The sequence below is a fragment of the Herpailurus yagouaroundi genome, unplaced genomic scaffold, assembly GCF_014898765.1.
Source record: "Herpailurus yagouaroundi ecotype Mexico unplaced genomic scaffold, PumYag 185, whole genome shotgun sequence".
Classification (NCBI taxonomy): domain Eukaryota; kingdom Metazoa; phylum Chordata; class Mammalia; order Carnivora; family Felidae; genus Herpailurus; species Herpailurus yagouaroundi.
In genome coordinates, this window is record NW_024412416.1 from 18337010 (window position 1) to 18358104 (window position 21095).

The following is a 21095-nucleotide window of genomic DNA, read 5'->3' on the forward strand; positions in this document are numbered from 1 at the left end:
ATACATACATAACAAAGAAATATACCCTCCCTTCCCCCTCTTCCCCCCCCCCGCCAAAAAAAAGGGGTTCAGAAAAAACATTTAAGCATTTTGGATAGTCACCTTTCAGGAACAAGATGTGGAATGCCTACCACTATTTTTCAGAAATGAAAACCATAGGAAGGTTCATTTAAGACTCAGAAATATGTTTATAAGAATTAGCAGTAAACCGCAGAATTTAAGACAAAACTGCATTTAGGCATTTAGCAACTGGTCAGGATCGCTGGTCTTTTTTACAGAGATCATGAAGCTTCTTTGCAGAACACTCAAAATTTGCCATATAAATAATTTTACACCCTTTTCCCTGAGGTTAAAGTGAAAACTAATACATCACACACCCATAGTATTTTGATGCGAATCTTATCATTGGAGATGTGTAAAAATATCTATAACTAAACAGTCGAAGAACATTTTACCCATATTTGAAACAGCAGTTGTAGACCAAGTGATTATTTCTCAGAGTAGATGACCAGCCTCCCTGTTTTATAGTGTTTCGGATGAACTTGCTTTCAGATTGGGATTTCATGTTATCAGTGGTGCCTATAAAGATACCTTCCATAGATTGACAAATTTGACTTACTCAAAGTAAAATAAGGAAAAAACTAGTTAGCAGATGATTTCTAGCCTAATGTTTTCTAGATGCTTAGGAGAAAAGGAGCAAATACATTTCATTCAGCTCTTTTCTGGACATGATTTATCAGTTCACTTCTCTTCCAGTCTCATTTTCTTCATAGGTGTGGCTTTTCCACAGTGAAATTATATCTATGAAAATGGTATTTGCAGATGATCTATAAATCTGCTATTTAAAATCGTTACTAACAAATGTTTGAGTTCTTGTTGTTTCATAACACTGTGCTAGCTGCTGTGGGATAAGGAAACAAAATAATTTCTGCCGACCAAAGAGCACACATCTAGAAGATGAATAATGGACATGTGTGACACAGTGGGCTAGGGACGGGAGGATGAAGTATTCTCAAGATTTCAAATATAAACTGGTATCGTGATGAGGAACTCCTTTGACATACTGTTGCAGCAGCTGGCTGTGTGTAGGTGAGGCCAGCATAGGAGCCGATGAAGCCTGGGGGGAGTGGTGTCTTTAAAGCCTGTCTTTCTTCTGAAATCAACTACCAGTGAAGAAAGAAGTAATTTAGATTTGTATTCGTTGCATATATATAATCATCTCTTGAGAGTTCCAAGTAACTGCCAGTGTCCAAATAACATGTTTTTCTAAAGAAATATTTTATTTTTGAGTATCAACAGTCTTAGTAACTCTTGTATCCCTCTTATGTGCTGAGTACAGTCGGAGGAAGAGGAATTGGAGTTGGTGAGTGTGCCTGAAGGGAGTTACAAATGATCTAGAAAGTACTAATTCTCTTAAACGTTTTTATCTAATGAGTGTTCCCTTTGTTACACAGTTTTTCTTGTAGTTACTAAACACTGCAAGCACTTTGAATAACTGAACCAAGCTACTGGAACTAGAGTCTGTCTCGTTTCTCTACGTATAATTGTGTATCTTGACCCCTTTTGTTTGCTGGAGGGAACACTGGAACAGAGCCTTTAAAAACAAGAGTTGCCAATGATCACAAGACACTTGTTAAAGATTTTTTTAAGGAAAGATACAAAATACCGTATATAGTTCCCCAAATTATTAACATGTTTTTAGAAAATGACCTCACCCTAGAAGTTCCTCAGATTGTAACACATGGTCTTGTGCCATTTCTCTTTCCTTCAAAAAGATGACATCATTTTTGGTGAGGTCACCTTTTTCAGCGTTGGAATTATTTCATACTATCTGAGATGATCTGAACAATAAGGGGGTTCCCTGTTTACTAAAACGAATGTAATTTACACAGATTTTATACTTTTGTCTAGCAGGAGATACATTGCTCTTAAAAGTAGCTATTACCTTTTTTCTAGAACAAATGATTTCTATTGGCTTTTCTTCTAGAAAGTAAATCTGACTAAAAAGAACTTTCATTTGATCTATTCTTTGGGAACTAAACTCCCAGATTCACAGAAATGATCATATGAATTCAAAGTCAGCTGCTAATTGGATATTTATAAGGTGGAAAAACTTGAAAATGTTTTAGTTTGTAGCATGGACAAGTGTTCAGATTGCATGAGAGCATGGGGGGAAGGCATCTGTTGGTTGTATTTGTATTTTATTATTACATATATATGCATGCTGGTGTGTTTTGCACAGTTTTTTTCTTTTTAGATAAGGTTGTCTGTGCTCTGTCCTTAAAATAAGAGATCATTCTTTAACTTTGTGATCACTCACAGTTTTAGATGTGGTTTTCTATTTAGGTAAACTAAAATATATTAGTTCGCTGACATTGTGGTGTTGATTACATCATGTGTAGATTCGGACTTTCTTCTGGGGAAATACTTTATTTAGTGATACAGTAATGATTAGAAAACGGAAGTTTAAGTTTATAATTCAGTATAAAATAATTCATCTTAGACTAGTTACCTTAAGTTGTCAGGAGTGCTTCCTTTCAATTCTCTAGCAATATGCTGCCCTCTAGTGGTTTCACAAGTCGCTTACTCAGAAAAGTCAATGCCATGGAGATTAGGATCTTTTGATGGCTGGAACCAATATGTTGGTGTTCACTGTTATGCACGCACGTCCGTGTGCACGCATACACACACACATGCACACCACCCCTTCTGGAGGTCATGCCAGGAAATTGCCATGGAGATGAAGCTCTGGCATGGATAGAACCAGGCCAAACTGGGTCATGCTGTGTTCTTTTGCCTAGTATTTGACTCTTGAATTTCCAGTGACCAAATCTTAGAACAAATTATATACTCCAAAGTATATCTCTACCTCAAAAATTCATTAAAATTATTAACTTGATGCTGAGATGAAAGTGTATTTCCCAGTTACCATAGAGTGACTTCCACATTCCTTAAAATACACCCCCAGTTACAGAATCTCAAAGATAAATTTCTAAATCTTTGTAAACTACAAAATGCAGAAAGCATAAAAGGTATTTGTAATTAAGAAACAAATACATAACCTGAAACTATAAACAGTTCATATCCTTTATAACTTATGCTGATTCAGACTCTATTAAATTTTTTTTGGTGTTTATTTTTGAGAGAGAGGGAGAGAGAGTGTGTGTGTAAGCAGGGAGGAGGGGCAAAGAGAGAGAAGAGGCAGAGAATCAGAAGCAGGCTCCGTGCTGTCAGCACAAAGCCCGACTTGGAGCTTGAACTCACAAATTGTCAGATCATGACCTGAGCCAAAGTCAGATGCTCAACTGACTGAGATACCCAGGTGCCCCCTTTTTTAAAATTGTTTTTTTTTTTTTAATTTTTTTTCAACGTTTATTTATTTTTGGGACAGAGAGAGACAAAGCATGAACGGGGGAGGAGCAGAGAGAGAGGGAGACACAGAATCCGAAACAGGCTCCAGGCTCTGAGCCATCAGCCCAGAGCCTGATGCGGGGCTCGAACTCACGGACTGCGAGATCGTGACCTGGCTGAAGTCGGACGCTTAACCGACTGCGCCACCCAGGCGCCCCATTAAAATTGTTTTTAATTGCTGAATCAGACTGTAAAACTTAATTAGTTTTAAATGTGGAGCTCTGTGGTCAAAACCAAAATAATAATTACAAACACCATCTATTAGCATTTAGGAAGTTGTTCAAATTGATTTGAATTCTCAGATATAATCATGGATGGCTCTGACCCAAAGTGAGGAAGGACGGACTGGTGCCTTGGGGCCTACACTAAAAACTCTTCTGGTAAGAGCCTGGCTACATAGATTCCTTGAGCAGCCTTGCTGTACTAAAACACCTTTACTTCATGGTAGCTCCAGGGGGCATACCTATGTCAGAAGGAATAAATATATTTTCCCCCCTCCTTTTTTGTTAACCAGTTATAGAAATCTTGGGAGGGTTTCTTGGGACAATAAAGATACTGTGTTACATCTGTATAGTACTTCAGTTACCAAAGCACTTCCCACCTATGATCTCAATAGAGCTTTACAAGGTAGGACTACAAGATCACTGTCTTCCCTACTGTACAAAGAGAGGTTAAATGATTTCCCCCCTACTTAGGAAATAGTGAATTTGTGACAAAAACCCAGGTGCTATAGCCACATACTAAATGGTCTTTGTTAATTAGAATAGAAACTTCAAGACTGGGTGGAAAATACAAACTAAAAAGAAATAAACAGATCTGGATCCGAATCAAATGATCAACATTCAAGCATCTAAATCTGGCCGAAGGCCTTCATCTGAAATGGTGATAGAGAAAACCGAATCACACTCTTGAGTCTTCATAATCTTAAGGGCACTGAATTGTGGTTTTATTGATATGACTTAGACCCCCAAATGTCAGTTTTCAGGCTATAATTTCATTTATAATAATAACCCTGGAGGAGATATGCTTTGGCCTTCTTGTGTGCTGACTGCATGGATCAAGGAGTCTGTTCCTCTGATCTTCGTTTTGGAGTGTTCCCTTAGGCCACTGTGGTGAGAAACTGCTCTTGTCATCCCCCAACATGTACTGGAGTGGCCATCTTAAACTGACTTGATTATTCAATAGTTGGGTTTTTTTTTAATTTTTTTTTAACGTTTATTTATTTTTGAGACAGAGACAGAGCGTGAATGGGGGAGGGTCAGAGAGAGGGAGACACAGAATCCGAAACAGGCTCCAGGCTCTGAGCTGTCAGCACAGAGCCCGACGCGGGGCTCGAACTCATGGACCGCGAGATCATGACCTGAGGCCGAAGTCGGCCGCTTAACCGACTGAGCCACCCAGGCGCCCCGATAGTTGATTTTTAAAATTCATTCCTAGTGTAGATAGAATACCACGTAGATGGAGTCAGCAAGCATTTAATTTCGCTCCATTCACAGCTCTACAAAAAGTATGTTAGTCACAAGCTCTCTCTATGCAAAGCCTCTCCTTTCAGAAGAGTTGGGGACTGAGGGATGCATATCCGAACTACTGCTAAGAAATAGGTCACTGGGTGGGTGATGTTGACAGTGGAGGAGGCTGAGCACGTACGGGGGCGGGGTAAGTGGTGTGTGCGCAGTGTGCGGGCACATCAACTGCAGGATCACTGGGAAGGAAATCTGAAAGCAAGCTGTACTTCAGCAAGCCAAGACTTAAAACCACGTTAACATGGAAATGCTGCAACTAGAAGTAGTTTTGATCCCTAAACTCATGGACTTACGTTGTCTGTATACAAATGACTTTTGCTCCCTTCAGGTCTTTAAAACCCAGACGTTTATTTCAGGTAGCTTGGCGGTTTTTGTAGCGCCATTGAGTCCTTATTTATGTTGACACATAAAGTGTTATCACCCATAATGCAAGTTTCTGTTTTAAGGGTATATCCTCGACATCAATAAACTCTGAAAAAGACAAGGGAAAATGAATAGTTAACTATGTTCCTTGAAATTAAACATTTAGTTACTCCCATTAGTATTTTTAAAGATTTTTTTTCACATTATCACTGCTTTAAGGAATGATGACATTCACATCATAAAACTGTGAAAAATGTCACTTTTAAATTGAATGTTATTTTTAAAATACTAAGTCTGAGTATAAATACTCAAATAATGACACTTTTTCTGCCCTCTCACAGAATACCCAGAGGATAAGCAGCTCTCAAGCCACTCAGCCTCTAGCTACCCCAGTCGTGTCTGTGACCACCCCAAGCTTGCCTCCACAGGGACTGGTGTACTCAGCCATGCCGACCGCCTACAACACTGGTGAGCCTGCTCTCGTGCCTTTTGTGGATTTTAGTTTTGTTTTGTGATCAGCATGTGCTTTTGTGATTTTTTTTAAGTGTATTGATCGAAATAAATGATTTCCAGTGTTTTAGATTCACATTTGGATGTATTAAAAAAAACAAATACTAGCTTTGAAAAATGTACAGAAAATACATTGACTGTAGAATGGTTTCCCAGCATCGACCTTTACTTCCCCCTGACAAAGAACCAGGCGGCCGTTCTCACAATTCCGGCCTGTGCGTCAGACCGAGGAGGATGGACTGTCGTCGTTTCTCATCGCACAGTCCCTCACTCTTCCCAGCTGTTGAAGGAAGAGGTTTTTCTCTTCGTGCCGTGTTAGCCAGCTTGGGGAAGACGGAGCCTCCTTGCACTCGGGACCCCGCAGGGCAGTGGATGTGTCACTGTGCCGGGCACATTGTGTTGTCCTTCATGTGTTTGTGCCCCGGGAGCAAGACCAGGCACTTTCTTGTTTCTCCTCAGAGCCAGTCACTCCCCTTTTGGGAGAGGAGCTTTTCACCCATTTATGTTTATGTAGACGTTTCATTTTAAAATCCACTATTTCGAGGCGGTGTTAAGAAAAGCTACAACCGCTGCCCTGAGTGCAGGGGTGCGTGGAGCCGCGCAGACTGTGTGGACAGTCCTCCACATACATCCACCCTTCCGGGGAGAGGCAGGAGGTGTGTGGCTGCACTTTCACCGGCTGAGAGGCAAGCACCCGATGCTTCAGAGAAGGAAACGGTTAAATTTTACCTTGTCAGTTATGAAGAGACTGCAGTATAGGGTGTATATTCTTCTCATGATTCTTCTAAGTAGACTGTAATAAAAACCAGCTAATTTTAGACTTCAGGGTAAATGCTTTAGCACGGTGTTTTCAAACTGCTGTCTGGAGCTCCCTGAGGCCACTGATACATTTGATTGTCACTTTAATTGCATGTAGTGCACTTAAAACAAAATTGTAAAAGGTTTTGTTGAAAAAGCCTTTCAGAAAAATGTCGACCTTTTCTAATCGATATGAAAAAGAAACATGTCCGAATCTACTAAGTGCAAAATCTAGGGTAAAACAAGAGATTACGCATTCATAGAAATTGTTTCATTCCACTGATGACCAGCTAGCTGTATGAGTGACAGTATGCTAGGGACATAGCTTTTCTCCCGAGTTTCTGCCAGCTAAGGAGCAGGACATACATGAGATGGCAGCTATGGAGGTAAAGTCCTCAGTGGCCGAGGTTGGCAGTTTGCGCTCTGAGACTTGAGCATGTGAGGAGGAAAGAGGGAAATCTAAGAGCTAGAATGTTCCAGAGGGATACTAGCTGAGAAGATGGGGCTTGAACTGGTATTCAAGTGAGAGTAGTTTACTGAATAATACTTCATGACGGGTTTTTCAGTATACTTAGAAACTCCACTATGCTTGTTTTTAGAAATGCAGTTGGATTCGCAAGAACGTGTTTTTCTAAAAGTCCAGAAGGATTCACCAAAACATAAAAATGGAGTCCTGTTCTCTCAAAACCATCAGTCGCGTGGCTTCAGTCTGATTCCTTCTTTTAACTTAGACTTTGCACTCTTTTTCAGAGCATGTATTTGGCTTAATTTTACCATATTATCTTTAATGTATTTAGTTGCCCTTTCTAAAAATATAACCGTTTTCATCTTTCTTTAGTATATCATCTGGCTTTCGGTACATATTTAGAGTCAGACTCGTGCCAGATGGTCAATAAAGGGATAAAAAAATGAGCAACATTTCAAAAAATACAACAGTTGTTATGCAGACACTTCCTCATGCCCATCAGTAAGGTCACTCCCAGCTTCCTAGACTTGCTCGTGCATCCATTCAGCACATACTTATCAAACACCTACTATGAGGCAGGTACTGGGCCAGGCACAACAGGAGTGTGGCTAGTAGTGGAACTTAGGGAGTGTTGGGGGAGAAAGACACAGGATAGACAGCTCTCGGATATTGTAGTCCTATTAAGAGCTGCATTGAAGCTTTGACCTAAAGGAGCACAGGTGACTCAGCCAGGCAGAGTGTGGAGAGTGTTCCAGGGAGAGGGAGCACTGTGTACAAAGACGAGGAGATAGGAGCATGACGGGGAGGACAGGGATGGTGGAGGGCAGTTAGAGTTGAAACTGTAGAGGTAAGAAATTTAGAGGCCATGTCGAAGATTTTGGATATTGAGAGTGCTGGGAAGCCATAAAGTTTTAAGCAGAGAGGTAGCATGACCATATTTGTTGTTGTAAGATCACATTGACTGCAGTGTTCAGAGGGGCAAAACTGCATGCAAGGAACCCACGTGGGGGGCTGGATCAATGGCCCCAGTGGCGAATACTGATGGCTCGGACTGGAGTGGTGCTGGTAGAGCTGGTGACTCAGGCAGTATGGAGAGACAGTACGTAGAATTGAGCAGCCTTGGTGGTTGGTGGTGGAAGTAAGAGGGAAGTATCAACACCCACGGGCCTCTGGCACCAGCAACGAGGTGAAAGTCGGTGCCGTTTATCAAGATGAGGAGGTTTGGAGGAAAAGAGGAATCCAGCTTGGGTGTCAAATTTGAGTGGTTTGGAGGGACATCCAGATGGATGTAGCAAGTTAGCAAGTAGGGGGTTGGGAATACTGGAGGTGGAGAGAGTTGTGAGGCACAGGGGGGCGCTGTGGAAGGCAGCGGTGCTCGGGTGTCCCCACACCAGCCTCTGGGAACGCACCAGGCGGTCAGGAGACCGTGGCATGAGGAGCAAGCGTAGAGGCAGGCGGAACCCGAGCACCGCCTGCACTGTTTCCGCTCTGGTCCTTTTTTATTGACGTTAATTTGCTAGGAAGACCAACTTATTTAAATACCTCTCTTGAGACATGGAAAAGCAGTTGAAACTAGAAGGGTTTTTGCCACCTCTCTTTAAAACTAAATGGAAAAGACAAGTGTTAATGAAGAACTGAAATAACTCTATGTGTGAATGATACCTAATGTCCTAAGTCTTGGCCGAAGTGACTTACTTGTGTCTGAAGCATTCATATAAAATAACCTATATTATATATTGTACTCTTGTAACACTTAAGTATTTTCATGAACTTGAAATTGTTTTTCAGGCAGTCAGAAACCTTTGACAGCCCCTGTACTTTGAGCAAATGCAGTTAATCAGTTGTGTAATAATGTATGATTTATGCCACTGAGCTTGGCGCTGCATGGGAAGGGGTGCCGTGTCTTTCCTGTTGCCCTTGTACTTCAAGAACCTAAGACCTGCTGTTCCAGCCTCAGCCTGACCTGTCCCTCTTCTTCTGGAGGGTAGTGCTGGGCACATTTAAAATAATGGTTATGTAGGAACATCCTTTAGCAATGGCCTTTTCATTATTTCTATTTACTGGAAAAAGTATCTCAACTTCTTGTGAGACATTAAACTTATAAACATTTAGTACAAAGTTGAAACTTACTGAAATAATCCCAGATAAGCAAATATAGCCAGGACCTGTTGGCCTCCCAGAAGAAGAACCGTTGTGGGGTTAGACCTGTGTGGTGTTTTAGGTTATGAAGTGCCTGGCTTTTCTCAAGCTAGGAGCTTCTGGAGCTGCTATTTGAAAAGCCTATTTTGCACGGGCCTCTTATTACACACACGAGCAAGATTTCTTTCCTTGTTTTAGATTACTCGCTGACTAGTGCGGACCTGTCGGCCCTGCAGGGCTTCAACTCGCCGGGAATGCTGTCTCTGGGACAGGTGTCGGCCTGGCAGCAACACCATTTAGGACAAGCAGCCCTCAGCTCTCTGGTGTGAGTAGCTAGAAATTTTCCCCAGATCTCTATGCCCAACCCGTGCACTTTCTTTTTCTAGCTGTTACAGTCTTCACGCTGTTGACTTTCACATGACTGTCCTACAGTGATTCTTTTTTAGGTGGTACAAGTGTTTGGAGAAAAGATTTTCTTTATGATGATTCTAGATAATAGCTTGGATACCAAGCAAACTAGGCATTCCTTGAAGAAATTCGGGGAGCAAGCCTTCTCTTGTATGGAGGTAGAGAGACACATAGTAACCAAGGGGCACTGTGGCACCGATGTCGCCCGTATGCACCTCCTACCTACCCACCAGTGATTAAGCCACCGGTCCCAGCTCTCCTTCCCAACCCCTATATCTGATTCCAGTGTTGGAAAAAGGCAGCTTTGAGGTATTCAGGCCCACCTACCACTTTTTTGGGGGGTTTTCTCTGCTTTGGTGATTAGATAAGGGATAGAAAAATAAGTGGCCAACCCTCCTGGAGGCCAGCTGGGTGTGCTTTTCTGTCTCCTCTGCTGACATGCTCTCCAGCTACACAGCCCTATTGCTGTCCTGGTTCTGCAAAGGCTCTGTTCCTTCTCCTTCCTGCTAGCGACGCCTGACTCCCCCTGGGCACCACCATACATTCTCTTCACTCGGATCCCCTCACCCTGCCTGCCCATAAGGGGTGTTCTCTTTGTTGAACTCTGCTTGGTGAGGTACAGTGTGTGCAGCGAGCCAGCTGGGATCAACCCACGTGAATCCCCATAGCCTGATTCACACACAAGATACCAAACCCCTGCCATTCCTCCCCTGCTATCCACAGAGAAAGCAAAGGTTATTTTCCTTCATTTATTTTCTTTGCATGTTGGCCTTTGAGGCGTCTGTTCATCCTGATGAACACACTAAAAATAGCCCCACAGAAGCAAGTGGAAGTGGCTTGGCACTCAGGATGGGGGAACAGGCTGGACGCACACACTGTGCTGTACTACTCTGAGCAAGTTAGCCTTTCCAAGACCCTTTCCTCACCTGGAAAGTAGGGTGATGTTACTGAAGAAACCAAGGAAGAGAGGAAGCGGAACCCGGGCTGCCGTGTTGTTCCTCTCTCGTCTCTCTGCTGCACAGCATCAGACACTGACACTGCTTTGCATACTTCACCTGCTAGAGTACCACGGGTGCGGGTCAAACTAGCCTCTAAAGCTCCCATCTGTCCTGTTCTTTTTCTTCCAAGGAGAGGTAACTAAAACCAGTGTTGGGGATTCTGACAGCATTTCGGTCAGGCGGTATCTGTAATACACTCCGGTTACACGGATGCGCTCACAAACCACTTAACGTCTTTTTTTTTTTCTTCCTTCAGTGCTGGAGGGCAGTTATCTCAGGGTTCGAATTTATCCATTAATACCAACCAAAACATCAACATTAAGTCAGAACCAATTTCACCTCCCCGGGATCGAATGACCCCATCAGGCTTCCAGCAGCAGCAGCAGCCGCAGCCGCAGCCCCCCCCAGCCCCCCCAGCCCCGGCAGGAAATGGGGCGCTCCCCCGTGGACAGTCTGAGCAGCTCGAGCAGCTCCTACGACGGTAGTGACCGGGAGGATCCGCGGGGCGACTTCCACTCTCCAATTGTGCTTGGCCGACCCCCGAACAGTGAAGACAGAGAAAGCCCTTCTGTAAAGCGAATGAGGATGGACGCGTGGGTGACCTAAGGCTTCCAGGCTGGTGTTTGTACGTGGCGTTACTGCAGTGAACTGCCCTACATATCTAAATTGGTAAATAAGGACATGAGTTAAATATATTTATATGTACATACATACATATATATCCCTTTATATATATATATGTATGTGGGCGTGAGTGTGTGTATGTGTGGGTGTGTGTCACATACGGAATCAGGCACTTACCTGCCTCGTAGATCTGCAGATGTGCGTCCCATGGCAAACAAAGCACCCTGTAGGCGGAGTCTAGTCTGGCACTTCCTTGGACTACTTGTTTCATAAGATAACCAGTTTTTGCAGAGAAACGTGTACCCATATATGATTCTCCCACACTAGCTTGCAGAAACCTAGAGGGCCCCTACTTGTTTTATTTAACTGTGCAGTGACTGTAGTTACTTAAGAAAAATGCTTTGTAGAACAGAGCAGTAGAAAAGCAGGAACCAAGAAAGCAATACTGTACATAAAATGTCATTTATATTAATTACCCAGCCTGGCATGGGTCTCTGTTGCAGAGGGGTGCATGGGAAGGGCTGTTGATATTTTAAAAAACAAAACAAAAAAGCCCCACACATAACTGTTTTGCACGTGCAAAAATGTATTGGGTCAGAGAAGTGATCTTTAGCTAATAAAAAAAGAGAGAGAGTAGAAAACACGCATGAGATATTCAGAAAATACTAGCCTAGAAATATAGAGCATTAACAAAATAAATTAATATATTAAGTTATAATTGGACTATGTCAGAAGTTTCTTTTTACATTCATATCTTAAAGAAACTGATTTTAGCTCATGTATATTTTATATGAAAGAAAACACCCTTATGAATTGATGACTATATATAAAATTATATTCACTACTTTTGAACACATTCTGCTATGAATTATTTATATAAGCCAAAGCTGTATGTTGTAACTTTTTTTTTAAGAGAATAGCTTTATCTTGTTTTAACTTTTTAGTTTTATTTTAAGAGGGGAAAAAAAACAAAACAAAAATATCTTGCAAGCAGAACCTTGGAAAAAAAAAGCCATGAACACTTATTATTCTATATGTAAATTAAAAGTTGAGCCAAACTCTTTGTGTATATAGCATCTTAAATATATTATCACCTTTGATGTAAGTACCTATGTATTGTATGGTCACCAGATTAAAAAGTATATTTTTGTGGATTGCCGCCAATTTGGGGGGAAAAGGCGAGATCCTTATCAAGTAGAGTATTCACTGTTTAATATTTACTATTTTGTTAAATATACTGTACTTTGGATTTTAATTATTAGCCCAGTCTTTTTCGGAGGATTGTATAAAGGGGTTTCTCCCCTCACTGGTGGTGAATGTGTGATGTTACATTGTAATCTTTGTGCTGTATGGGTTGAGCATCATTATATATTTTATATGTGTACATAAATAGCAAAGTGGCAAAAAAAAAAAAAAACTGGTGTTAAGTTCATCTTGCATAAATATAAAATGTGTTGTAACAGATTTTATAAGGCATTATTTAAAACTTGCCTTTTGTGAGGAAAAAAATATAGTAGAAAAAGCTGACCTAATTTAACTAATATTAGAGATCATGGCAAAATAGTAGATGAGCACAAAGGTTTTATAAGTGGTAAATGATTAGGGAGAAATAATTTTGGGGGGAAGGGATCTTTTCTTCCTTGACCCTCTAAAATAGAATGATGCAGCTGGTTACAAAATCCTACCATCCTGAACTCTCTGTGCAGTGAAATGACACTTTGGTGTGGGGAGAAATTCTCTCGTGGGCAGATCCTTGGCACGGCCTGCCGTCCTAATGGAGCCCATGCCGCACTCAGCTTAGCTTCTGAACAAGGCCTTACTCCTCCTGCAGGAAGACAGCGAAGGCGTGATAGCAAGTTCGTGCGTTTCCTGGGCTTGTGCCACAAACAAAATTCAAAGTCCTGTATATCTTTCATCATAGATTTTTTAAATACTCCCTTTCCTGAGAAACTCAAAATAAGGGTTTAAGAGTTGCTGCTATTTTGTATTTTACACTTAATATTGAGCAGCTACCTACAGTTTTTACTTATGTTTTGCTTTTCCCCCTAAATTGCCTTCCTTTTGACAATTTCCTCATAATGCTATTTGTGACAAATCATCAGCCAGGTTTCCTGACTGACACATAGGTATTAGGTACAGGATAAACCTGTGGCGTTCACAACTAAAAAAAATGGAATTCTGTTTTAATTTTTGATAGAGGCCAAAAAAGGGAGGGTGATGTGCCATCTCCTCTCGTCAGTATAGACATTTGGCTCGTCCTCAGAAAGGATTAGTTTTTTGTTAAAATGTACTTCTTTTACTGAACTACATACAGGCACATTTCTTCATAAGGTCACACTTAATTGAAACAAGACAGTCTCCCAACACTGAATTTCCAAGATGATCCTTACCACTTTGTAAACCATTTATAGCTTTGAAAGTGTTAAGTGATTCTTTCGTTATTATTTATGCATGTTCATGAACTTCTGCTGTACATTGGAATAGGAGTTAACACATTCACATTTACTGTCTATTTTCTTGTGTGCCTTATGAGATGGCTTTTCTGACTGTATCTCAATAGTCTTTCTTTCTATGCAGGTTTATAATCAGTACAACTACTGTTTTCTAAAATTATAGTACACAAGGCTCGGAGTTTGTATTTCAATTACACTGACCAAGTAACAATGTATTCCGTTTTCAGGAAGTGAATATTTGACTGTTAACCCTCTTCCTGTATGCCCAGTGTGACGTGGAGCATACGGACTTGACAGACACCCCTCACCCAGACACCATGTACAAACACATACACATGCACATCTCCTGGTGGAAACCAACTCAGAGCGGGGAAGACACGAATGGTGTTTCTTTAGAACCGACTTTTCTTACCGTTTTAGACTCATGTGTTTTGTATGACACCATCACAAGAAAATTTTATCCTTCAGATGAAGTATTTTATTACTAAAAGACAAAAACAAAAAAAGCTTAGAGTACACCGCACTGGTTGAAGTACAGTTTCCCTCCGTGCGCCGCCCGGCACGACACTGAGAGCAGAGCCACCATCGTATGTCTGCAGATGGTCCCGATCAAAACTCCATCTTTTGAGCCCTAATTCTGTCCATTGTGTTCGAGACTAAATCAGGGGTTTGTTCTAAAAGAACAGTATATGTTTTACCATTTCCTTTACCTATAAGGACAGCTAACAAAGCATTAACATATTTTCTTGGTTAACCATCATGCGCACAAGAAATACATAGTAAATAAGGAACCAGAAAACTCCTGGCGTCGGATCATGAGAAGCTAGATGAGTAGAATGTGAAAAAGATTTTACAAATGTAAAACTTTTATTTCTCTGTAGAAACTTTCTTCACTTTGCTGTGCAAGAAGACACTGCTTTGCTATATTTAAAATGGCTTTTTTAAAAAGAGATTTATGTATTTGGTAAATGTTTGTAGTCAACAGTTCACACAAGAAGCTGTACACGGTTTGATCACGTAAAACCGTTTGGCGGCACAAGCTGGACTTTGTTGCCATCCTTGAGATGAACCTTTTAAGAAAAATAAGTTAATCTCAATTTTTCCCTGAATGTGTTGTTTTTTCTTCATTATACAATAAATATTATAGTGAACTTTTTATCAAATGGTTAAGAAAATGCTAGAGGTTGTTGTAAACTATTTGTATCCTGCACTCACTACAGTAAAGACGGACTGGCTTTTCCTGTGTACTCCAGACTCTGTCGTGTTTGCCGCCAGTCGGCCCCTCTGTCCCCCCGAGTCCCTCTCCTTTCCCTTCCGCTCACAGGCCTCTCCCACCTGCAGATCTCCTTTACTCACCTTGAGACTCGGTCAAGGGGATCACCGTGGCGTCTCACCAGCCTCACCCGTAGCTGCTCCCGGGGCCTCCCCTTCTGGGCTGCCCTTGGCCCCTCAGGAAGCAGTGGGCAGTCCGGGCCCCAGCATCGGCGGGCCTGGCCGTCACTGCAGCTGCTGTGGACCCGGTAAGCCCATCCAGGCTCTAGGAATGACTTCTCGCGGGATAGATGATGAGCCAGGGTTGGCGGGGGCGGGCGGGAATACTGCTAAACGGGATCGGATGATATATATAGCAAGTTCTGTCTTTTTGAATTTAGGGGGTGAGATGATTTGTTTTACCCAAAATGCATACATGATACTGAGAGAGTGGCAAAAGATTCAGTAAATGAATTGTTTTCAGAAGTGACAGGTGTGAAAACTTGTCTTAAACTGGGAAGTGTGGAAAGTGTTCCCTTCCTTGGGTTTGCCTTTTAAGCCAGCTCCTAACTAAGCAGATTCTTGCTGTCAAATGAAAAGCTAAATTTTTGTGCTGGTTTTACTTGCTGGCTACAGTGAGGCTCTTATTAGCAGGTTTTGAAAGCCGGTGGAGTCCTGTGGCTAAAAATAGTTTAATCACAGCTGCAGCTACTTAAAATCAATTCACTGCGATTTCCTAGTTAGCTCCCACGGGTGCCTTCCTCTAGGCTTTATCTTACTTTTAAGCCGATTCTGTGTCCGACTGGCACCAGCCAAGAAGATGATTTTTCATTCGGAGCCCTCTGCCAGCTGGATGGCCCAGCCTGCTCCCCTCTGCCTGTCTGGTCTCTCCCTACAGGGTCAGAGCAGCACCTGCTGTAGAACTGAGGAAACCAGTGTTTCTTCCCACCTTCCACACAAAGTGAAGGGGGTTCACAAAGTGAAGTGTTCCTGGAACACTAAGGAGAGGGACTCCTCAGGGGCCGAGGGCACGAGTGCCATCACACAGCAGAATGTGCTTAGCCCAGAGAGTAAGAGGTGAGCCCCGATCCCCAGCTGTCCCGGGGTGTGAGCTGAGGAAGAGCTCCTCTAAGCCAGCCCCCAGCCAATGGCCGCACACAGCCTGGGGCACGCCCCTTCCCTCCTGCAAGAAATCTTGAGCTCCCAACTCCGTCCGTGTCTGCTTCCCGGACGACCTAGGCTGACATGTAGCTCGCCCAGCTTCAGAGAACGTGTCCTAGACTTCAGTCACTTTCTTACATCTTGCGCCTGCTCACCATGTCCCAAAACAGCCGAAGGCAGCTGGGGAAGAAAAAGCAAAAATCACAGTTGTACTAACTGGGTTCTCTGTATAATCCCCCTCCCCCTTTTTAAGCTTCATTAAAGCTTTACTTTGAACTAATTTTTAACTTCCAGAAAAGCTGCAAAAATAAGCGTTTCCATATATCCTTCCCCCAGCTTTCCCTAATGTTAACGTTTACATAACCATCCTACTACTATCAGAACCAGGAAACTGACGCTATTACCACTAAGCCCCGCCTCCTGTTACTGGCCAGCGTCACCACACCTGTCTGTCACTAGCTCCTCCAGTGCCAGCGCAGCCACTGGCAGGCACACCAGCAATGGGGCCCCAGCAGCTGCTTGCATGTCAAGATCAAGCCCTGCCTTGTGTTACTGGCCAGCACCACCATGCCCACCTGTAGCTATGGCTGTTCCCTTCAGCTGAGAACCTGCGTGCCCCCCACCTTTTGTGCAACCTGAACCCTGTCACAGACTTCCACTGCAGCATGCATACCCACGGGTACAGTGTGAAGTCCTAGGACAGCAGGCACTCAGTTCTGTCAATGCCAGGGAGCCTGTAGTTGGCCTCAGCCCTTGCTATCTGCTCTGACACCCATCGCTGCAACTTTGTCAAGTCACTTCTGCCATTTCATAGGTGCCTATAGCTGGCCCCCCACAGTCAAGTGTGTGCACACCTTTGGTTCCAGCCACCAATGCTGCCTGTCCTGGTCCCTAGCTACTCACTGGCCCTAGAGGCATGTCTGAGAAGCTCAATAGTGCTCATCAAGGAATACACAGTTGTCAACAATGTGCATGCCAGTGACATGAGCCAAAGAGACATCATGCCCCGATTGGACCCACTACTGCCATGTACTCCTGTATTTATTGCCCTGCACCACTAGACCTGGGTCACAGCAGGATCCAGTGTGCCCCTATCTGCAGGTGAAAGGCTTTCCTAACCAAAATCAGTCCATAAAGGCTGGAAAGGTGAGGGAAACAGGTCACTACCAAAGGGATACAGTAAACCTCCGGTAACTGGACCCAAAAAATGGAGATGCAGGTAATGCCTGACAAAGAATTCAAAATAACTGTAGTACAGTTGCTCAGAGCTACAAAAGAGCACATAAATGACTTAACTACGAGGAAAACAATACAAGAACAAAATGAGAAGCTCAACCAAGAGAAAACATAAAGAACCAAACACATTTTGGAGCTAAAGAACACAATGAACTGAAAAATTCAATAGTTTCAACAGCATAGTTGAATAGAAGAGCAGTGAGCTAGAAGGCAGATCAGTTGAAATTAAACAATTAGTAGAGCAAATAGAAAAAATGAAAAGGAAAAAGAAAGCCTACAGGAGTACGGGACATAATGGAAAGAAAGTATGCACTACTGGCGTCCCAGAAGAAGAGAGGGAGAAAGGAATGAAAAACTTAATGAGAATTTCCCAGACACAGGGAAGGAATTGGACGTCCAATTTCATGAAGTAATGTCACCACAAAATTTCAACCCAAAATGTTCTCCAAGAATAATGAAATGATCTAAAATGAAAAACAGAATTTTTAAAGCTGGAAGAGAGAAAAAAATCATATGAGGGGAACCCCCATAAGGCTATCAGTGGATTTCTCACTAGATACCATACAGGCAAAAAGAGTGGGAATGATATATTCAAAGTGCTGAAAGAAAGAAACTGCCAACCAGGAATACTTTACCCAGCAAAGTTGTCCTCCAGAAATGAAGGTGAAAGAAAATCTTGCCCTAATAAACGAAAGCTGAAGGGGTTTCTCAGCATTAAACTACATTATAAGAATTGCTAAAAGGAATTCTTCAAGCTGAAACAAAAGGATGCTAATTAGTAGCTTGAAAACATATGGAAATATGCACTGGTAAAGATAAGCATAGAGTCAGATTTAGAATACCTTAATACTGTTAATATGGTGATGTGCTAGATAAGGATTCACCTAGATAAAGAATAAGAGGTATAACTTTGACAATTTGTTAATGGACACACAATAAACAATGTAAATGGTGTCCTCAAAAATGTAAAAGGGGGGAGAAGAAGAGGGTAGATTTTTTATATGGGATCAAATTAAACTTATCAGCATAAAATACACTGTGATATCTATAAGATTTTTTATATAAACCTCATGGGAACTCCAAAACAAAAATCTACAACAGATACACATAAGAAGGGAATCAAAATATACTGCTACAGAAAATCATTTAAATCCAAAGGAAGGCAACAAAAAGAAAAGAACTGAACTATAAACAGCCAGAAAACAATAATATGGCATAAGTAAGTCCTTTTCTGTCAATTATTGTAAATGTTAACAGACCAAATTCTTCAATCAAAAGGCAGGCTGGTTGGCTGGCTCAGTTGGTTAAACATCCAACTTCAGGTCAGGTCATGACCTGAAGGTTTGTGGGTTCGATCCCCGCATCGGGCTCTGTGTTGACAACTCAGAGCCTGAAGCCTGCTTCAGATTCTGGGTCTCCCTCCCTCTCTCTCACTCTCTCTCTCTGCCCCTCCCCAACTAGTGCTCTGTCTCTGTCTTTGAAAAATAAATACATGTTAAAAAAAAATTTTTTTAAAGGTTGGCTGGATAAAAACAACAACAACAAAATTAACCCCCAAAACAAAACAAAACAAAATAGGCAAACAAAAGAGTGACCCAACTATATGCTACAAGAGATTCACCTCAGCTTTAAGGACACACATAGATTCAAAGTGAAAGAATGGCAGGAGAGGATAACTCCATGCAAAGGGAGAGCAAAACTGGTAAAAGGAGACAAAGATGGACACTACAGAGTAAGGGGGTCAATTCATCAAGAAGATACAAAAATCGTGTGTGTATATACACACACACACGCACCCAACATCAGAGCACCTGAATTTTATTAAGCGAATTCTAACAGATTGGAAGGGAAAAATAGAGAACACCATAGAAGGGGACTTCAATAGCCTACTTTCAACAATAGATCATGCAGATAAAAAAGCAGTGAGAAAGCATTGGACTTGAACTGTACTTTAGACCATGTGGACCAAACAAACATATACAAACATGCCAACCAACAGCAGCAGAATACATATTCTTCTGAAGTGCACACAGAAATTCTGCAGGATACATCACATGGTAGGTCATAAAAAAAAGTCTTGGGGCACGTGGGTGGCTCAGTTGAGTGTCCAACTCTTGATTATGACTCAGGTCATGATCCAGTTTTGTGGGATCAAGTTCTGCATTGGTCTCTGTACTGAGTGCAGAGCCTGCTTGGGATTCTCTCTTCCTCTCTCTTTGCTCCTCCCCTGCTCACACACACTCTCTCTCGTTCTCAAAATAATAAACATTTTTTTAAAAAGTCTTAGCAAATTTAAAAAGATTGAAAAAGTACCAACTATCTTTTCTGACTCTAGTGGTATGAAACCAGAAATTAATAACAGGAGCAAATCTGGAAAAATAGTAAAAATATGAAGACTAAAAAACATGCTCCTGAATAAACAGGTCAAAGAAGAAAAAGAAAAATCAAGAAGTATCCTGAAACAAATGAAAATGGAAACAACAAATCAAAAGCTATGGGATACTACAAAAGTAGTTCTTGGTTTTTTAAATTTTTTAAAATATATTTTTGAGAGAGAGAACATGTGCACACACACGAGCCAAGGAGGGGCAGAGAGGGAGACTGAGAATCCTAAGCAGTCTCCATGCTGACAGCAGAGGGCCTGATGCCGGGCTCAAACTCACAAATCACAAGATCATGACTGAGCTGAAATCAAGAGCCAGATGCTTAACCGACAGCCACCCAGGCACCACTGCAAAAGTAGCTCTAAGAAGGAAGTTTATAGCCTACATCAAGACACAAGAAAGAACCCTGATAAACAACCTCACTTTATACCTCAAGGCACTAGAAAAAGAACTATGCCCAAATTTAGTAAAAGGAAGAAAATAAAAAGATCAGAGCGGAAATAAATTAAATAGAGACCAAAAAAAAAAAATTAAAGACCAATGAAAAAAAGAGCTGTGTTTTTGTTTTTGTTTTTTTAAAGACAAGACTGTCGTGAGGAACTAAAAAATGCTATAAATGAGGTGCAAAATAAAACGGAGGCAGCCATAGCACAGATTGAAGAGGCAGAGGAGAGAGTAGGTGAATTAGAAGATAAAATTATGGAAAATGAGGAAGCTGAGAAAAAGAGAGATAAAAAAATCTAGGAGTATGAGGGGAGAATCAGAGAACTAAGTGATGCAATCAAACGGAACAATATCCGTATCATAGGAATTCCAGAAGAAGAAGAAGAGAGAGAAAAGGGCTGAAGGTGTACTTGAACAAATCATAGCGGAGAACCTCCTGATCTGGGGAAGGAAAAAGGCATTGAAATCCAAGAGGCACAGAGAACTCCCTTCAGACATAACTTGAATTGATCTTCTGCACGACATATCATAGGGAAACTGGCAAAATACAAGGATAAAGAGAAAATTCTGAAAGCAGCTAGGGATAAACAGGCCCTAACTTACAAAGGTAGACATACATAAGAGTAGTCGCACACCTATCTACTGAAACTTGGCAGGCCAGGAAGGAATGGCAGGAAATCTTCAATGTGATGAACAGAAAAAATACGCAGCCAAGAATCCTTTATCCAGCAAGTCTGTCATTTAGAATAGAAGGAAAGATAAAGGTCTTCCCAAACAAACAAAAACTGAAAGAATTCATCACCACTAAACCAGCCCTACAAGAGATCCTGAGGGGGATCCTGTGAGACAAAGTACCAGAGACACCACTATAAGCATGAAACCTACAGATATCACAATGACTCTAAACCATATCTTTCAAAAATTTA

General features: G+C 41.8%; 2 protein-coding genes across 2 annotated transcripts in view; one reads left to right on the forward strand and one right to left on the reverse strand.

Annotated features, from left to right (window-relative positions):
* The window catches only part of MEF2A (myocyte enhancer factor 2A), a 165742-nt gene extending 150802 nt beyond the window's left edge, over positions 1–14940 (forward strand). The window contains 5 exon segments of the mRNA XM_040493787.1: positions 1340–1363; positions 5639–5765; positions 9409–9535; positions 10873–11016; positions 11018–14940. Coding sequence (XP_040349721.1) covers positions 1340–1363; positions 5639–5765; positions 9409–9535; positions 10873–11016; positions 11018–11222 — 627 coding nt within the window. The 3' untranslated portion in view covers positions 11223–14940.
* LYSMD4 (LysM domain containing 4) overlaps positions 14149–21095 on the reverse strand; it is a 30275-nt gene continuing 23328 nt past the window's right edge. Inside the window, exon 3 of the transcript XR_005796253.1 lies at positions 14149–16285. The gene's annotated coding sequence lies outside the window, so the exon portion shown is untranslated. The remainder of the gene's footprint in view (positions 16286–21095) is intronic.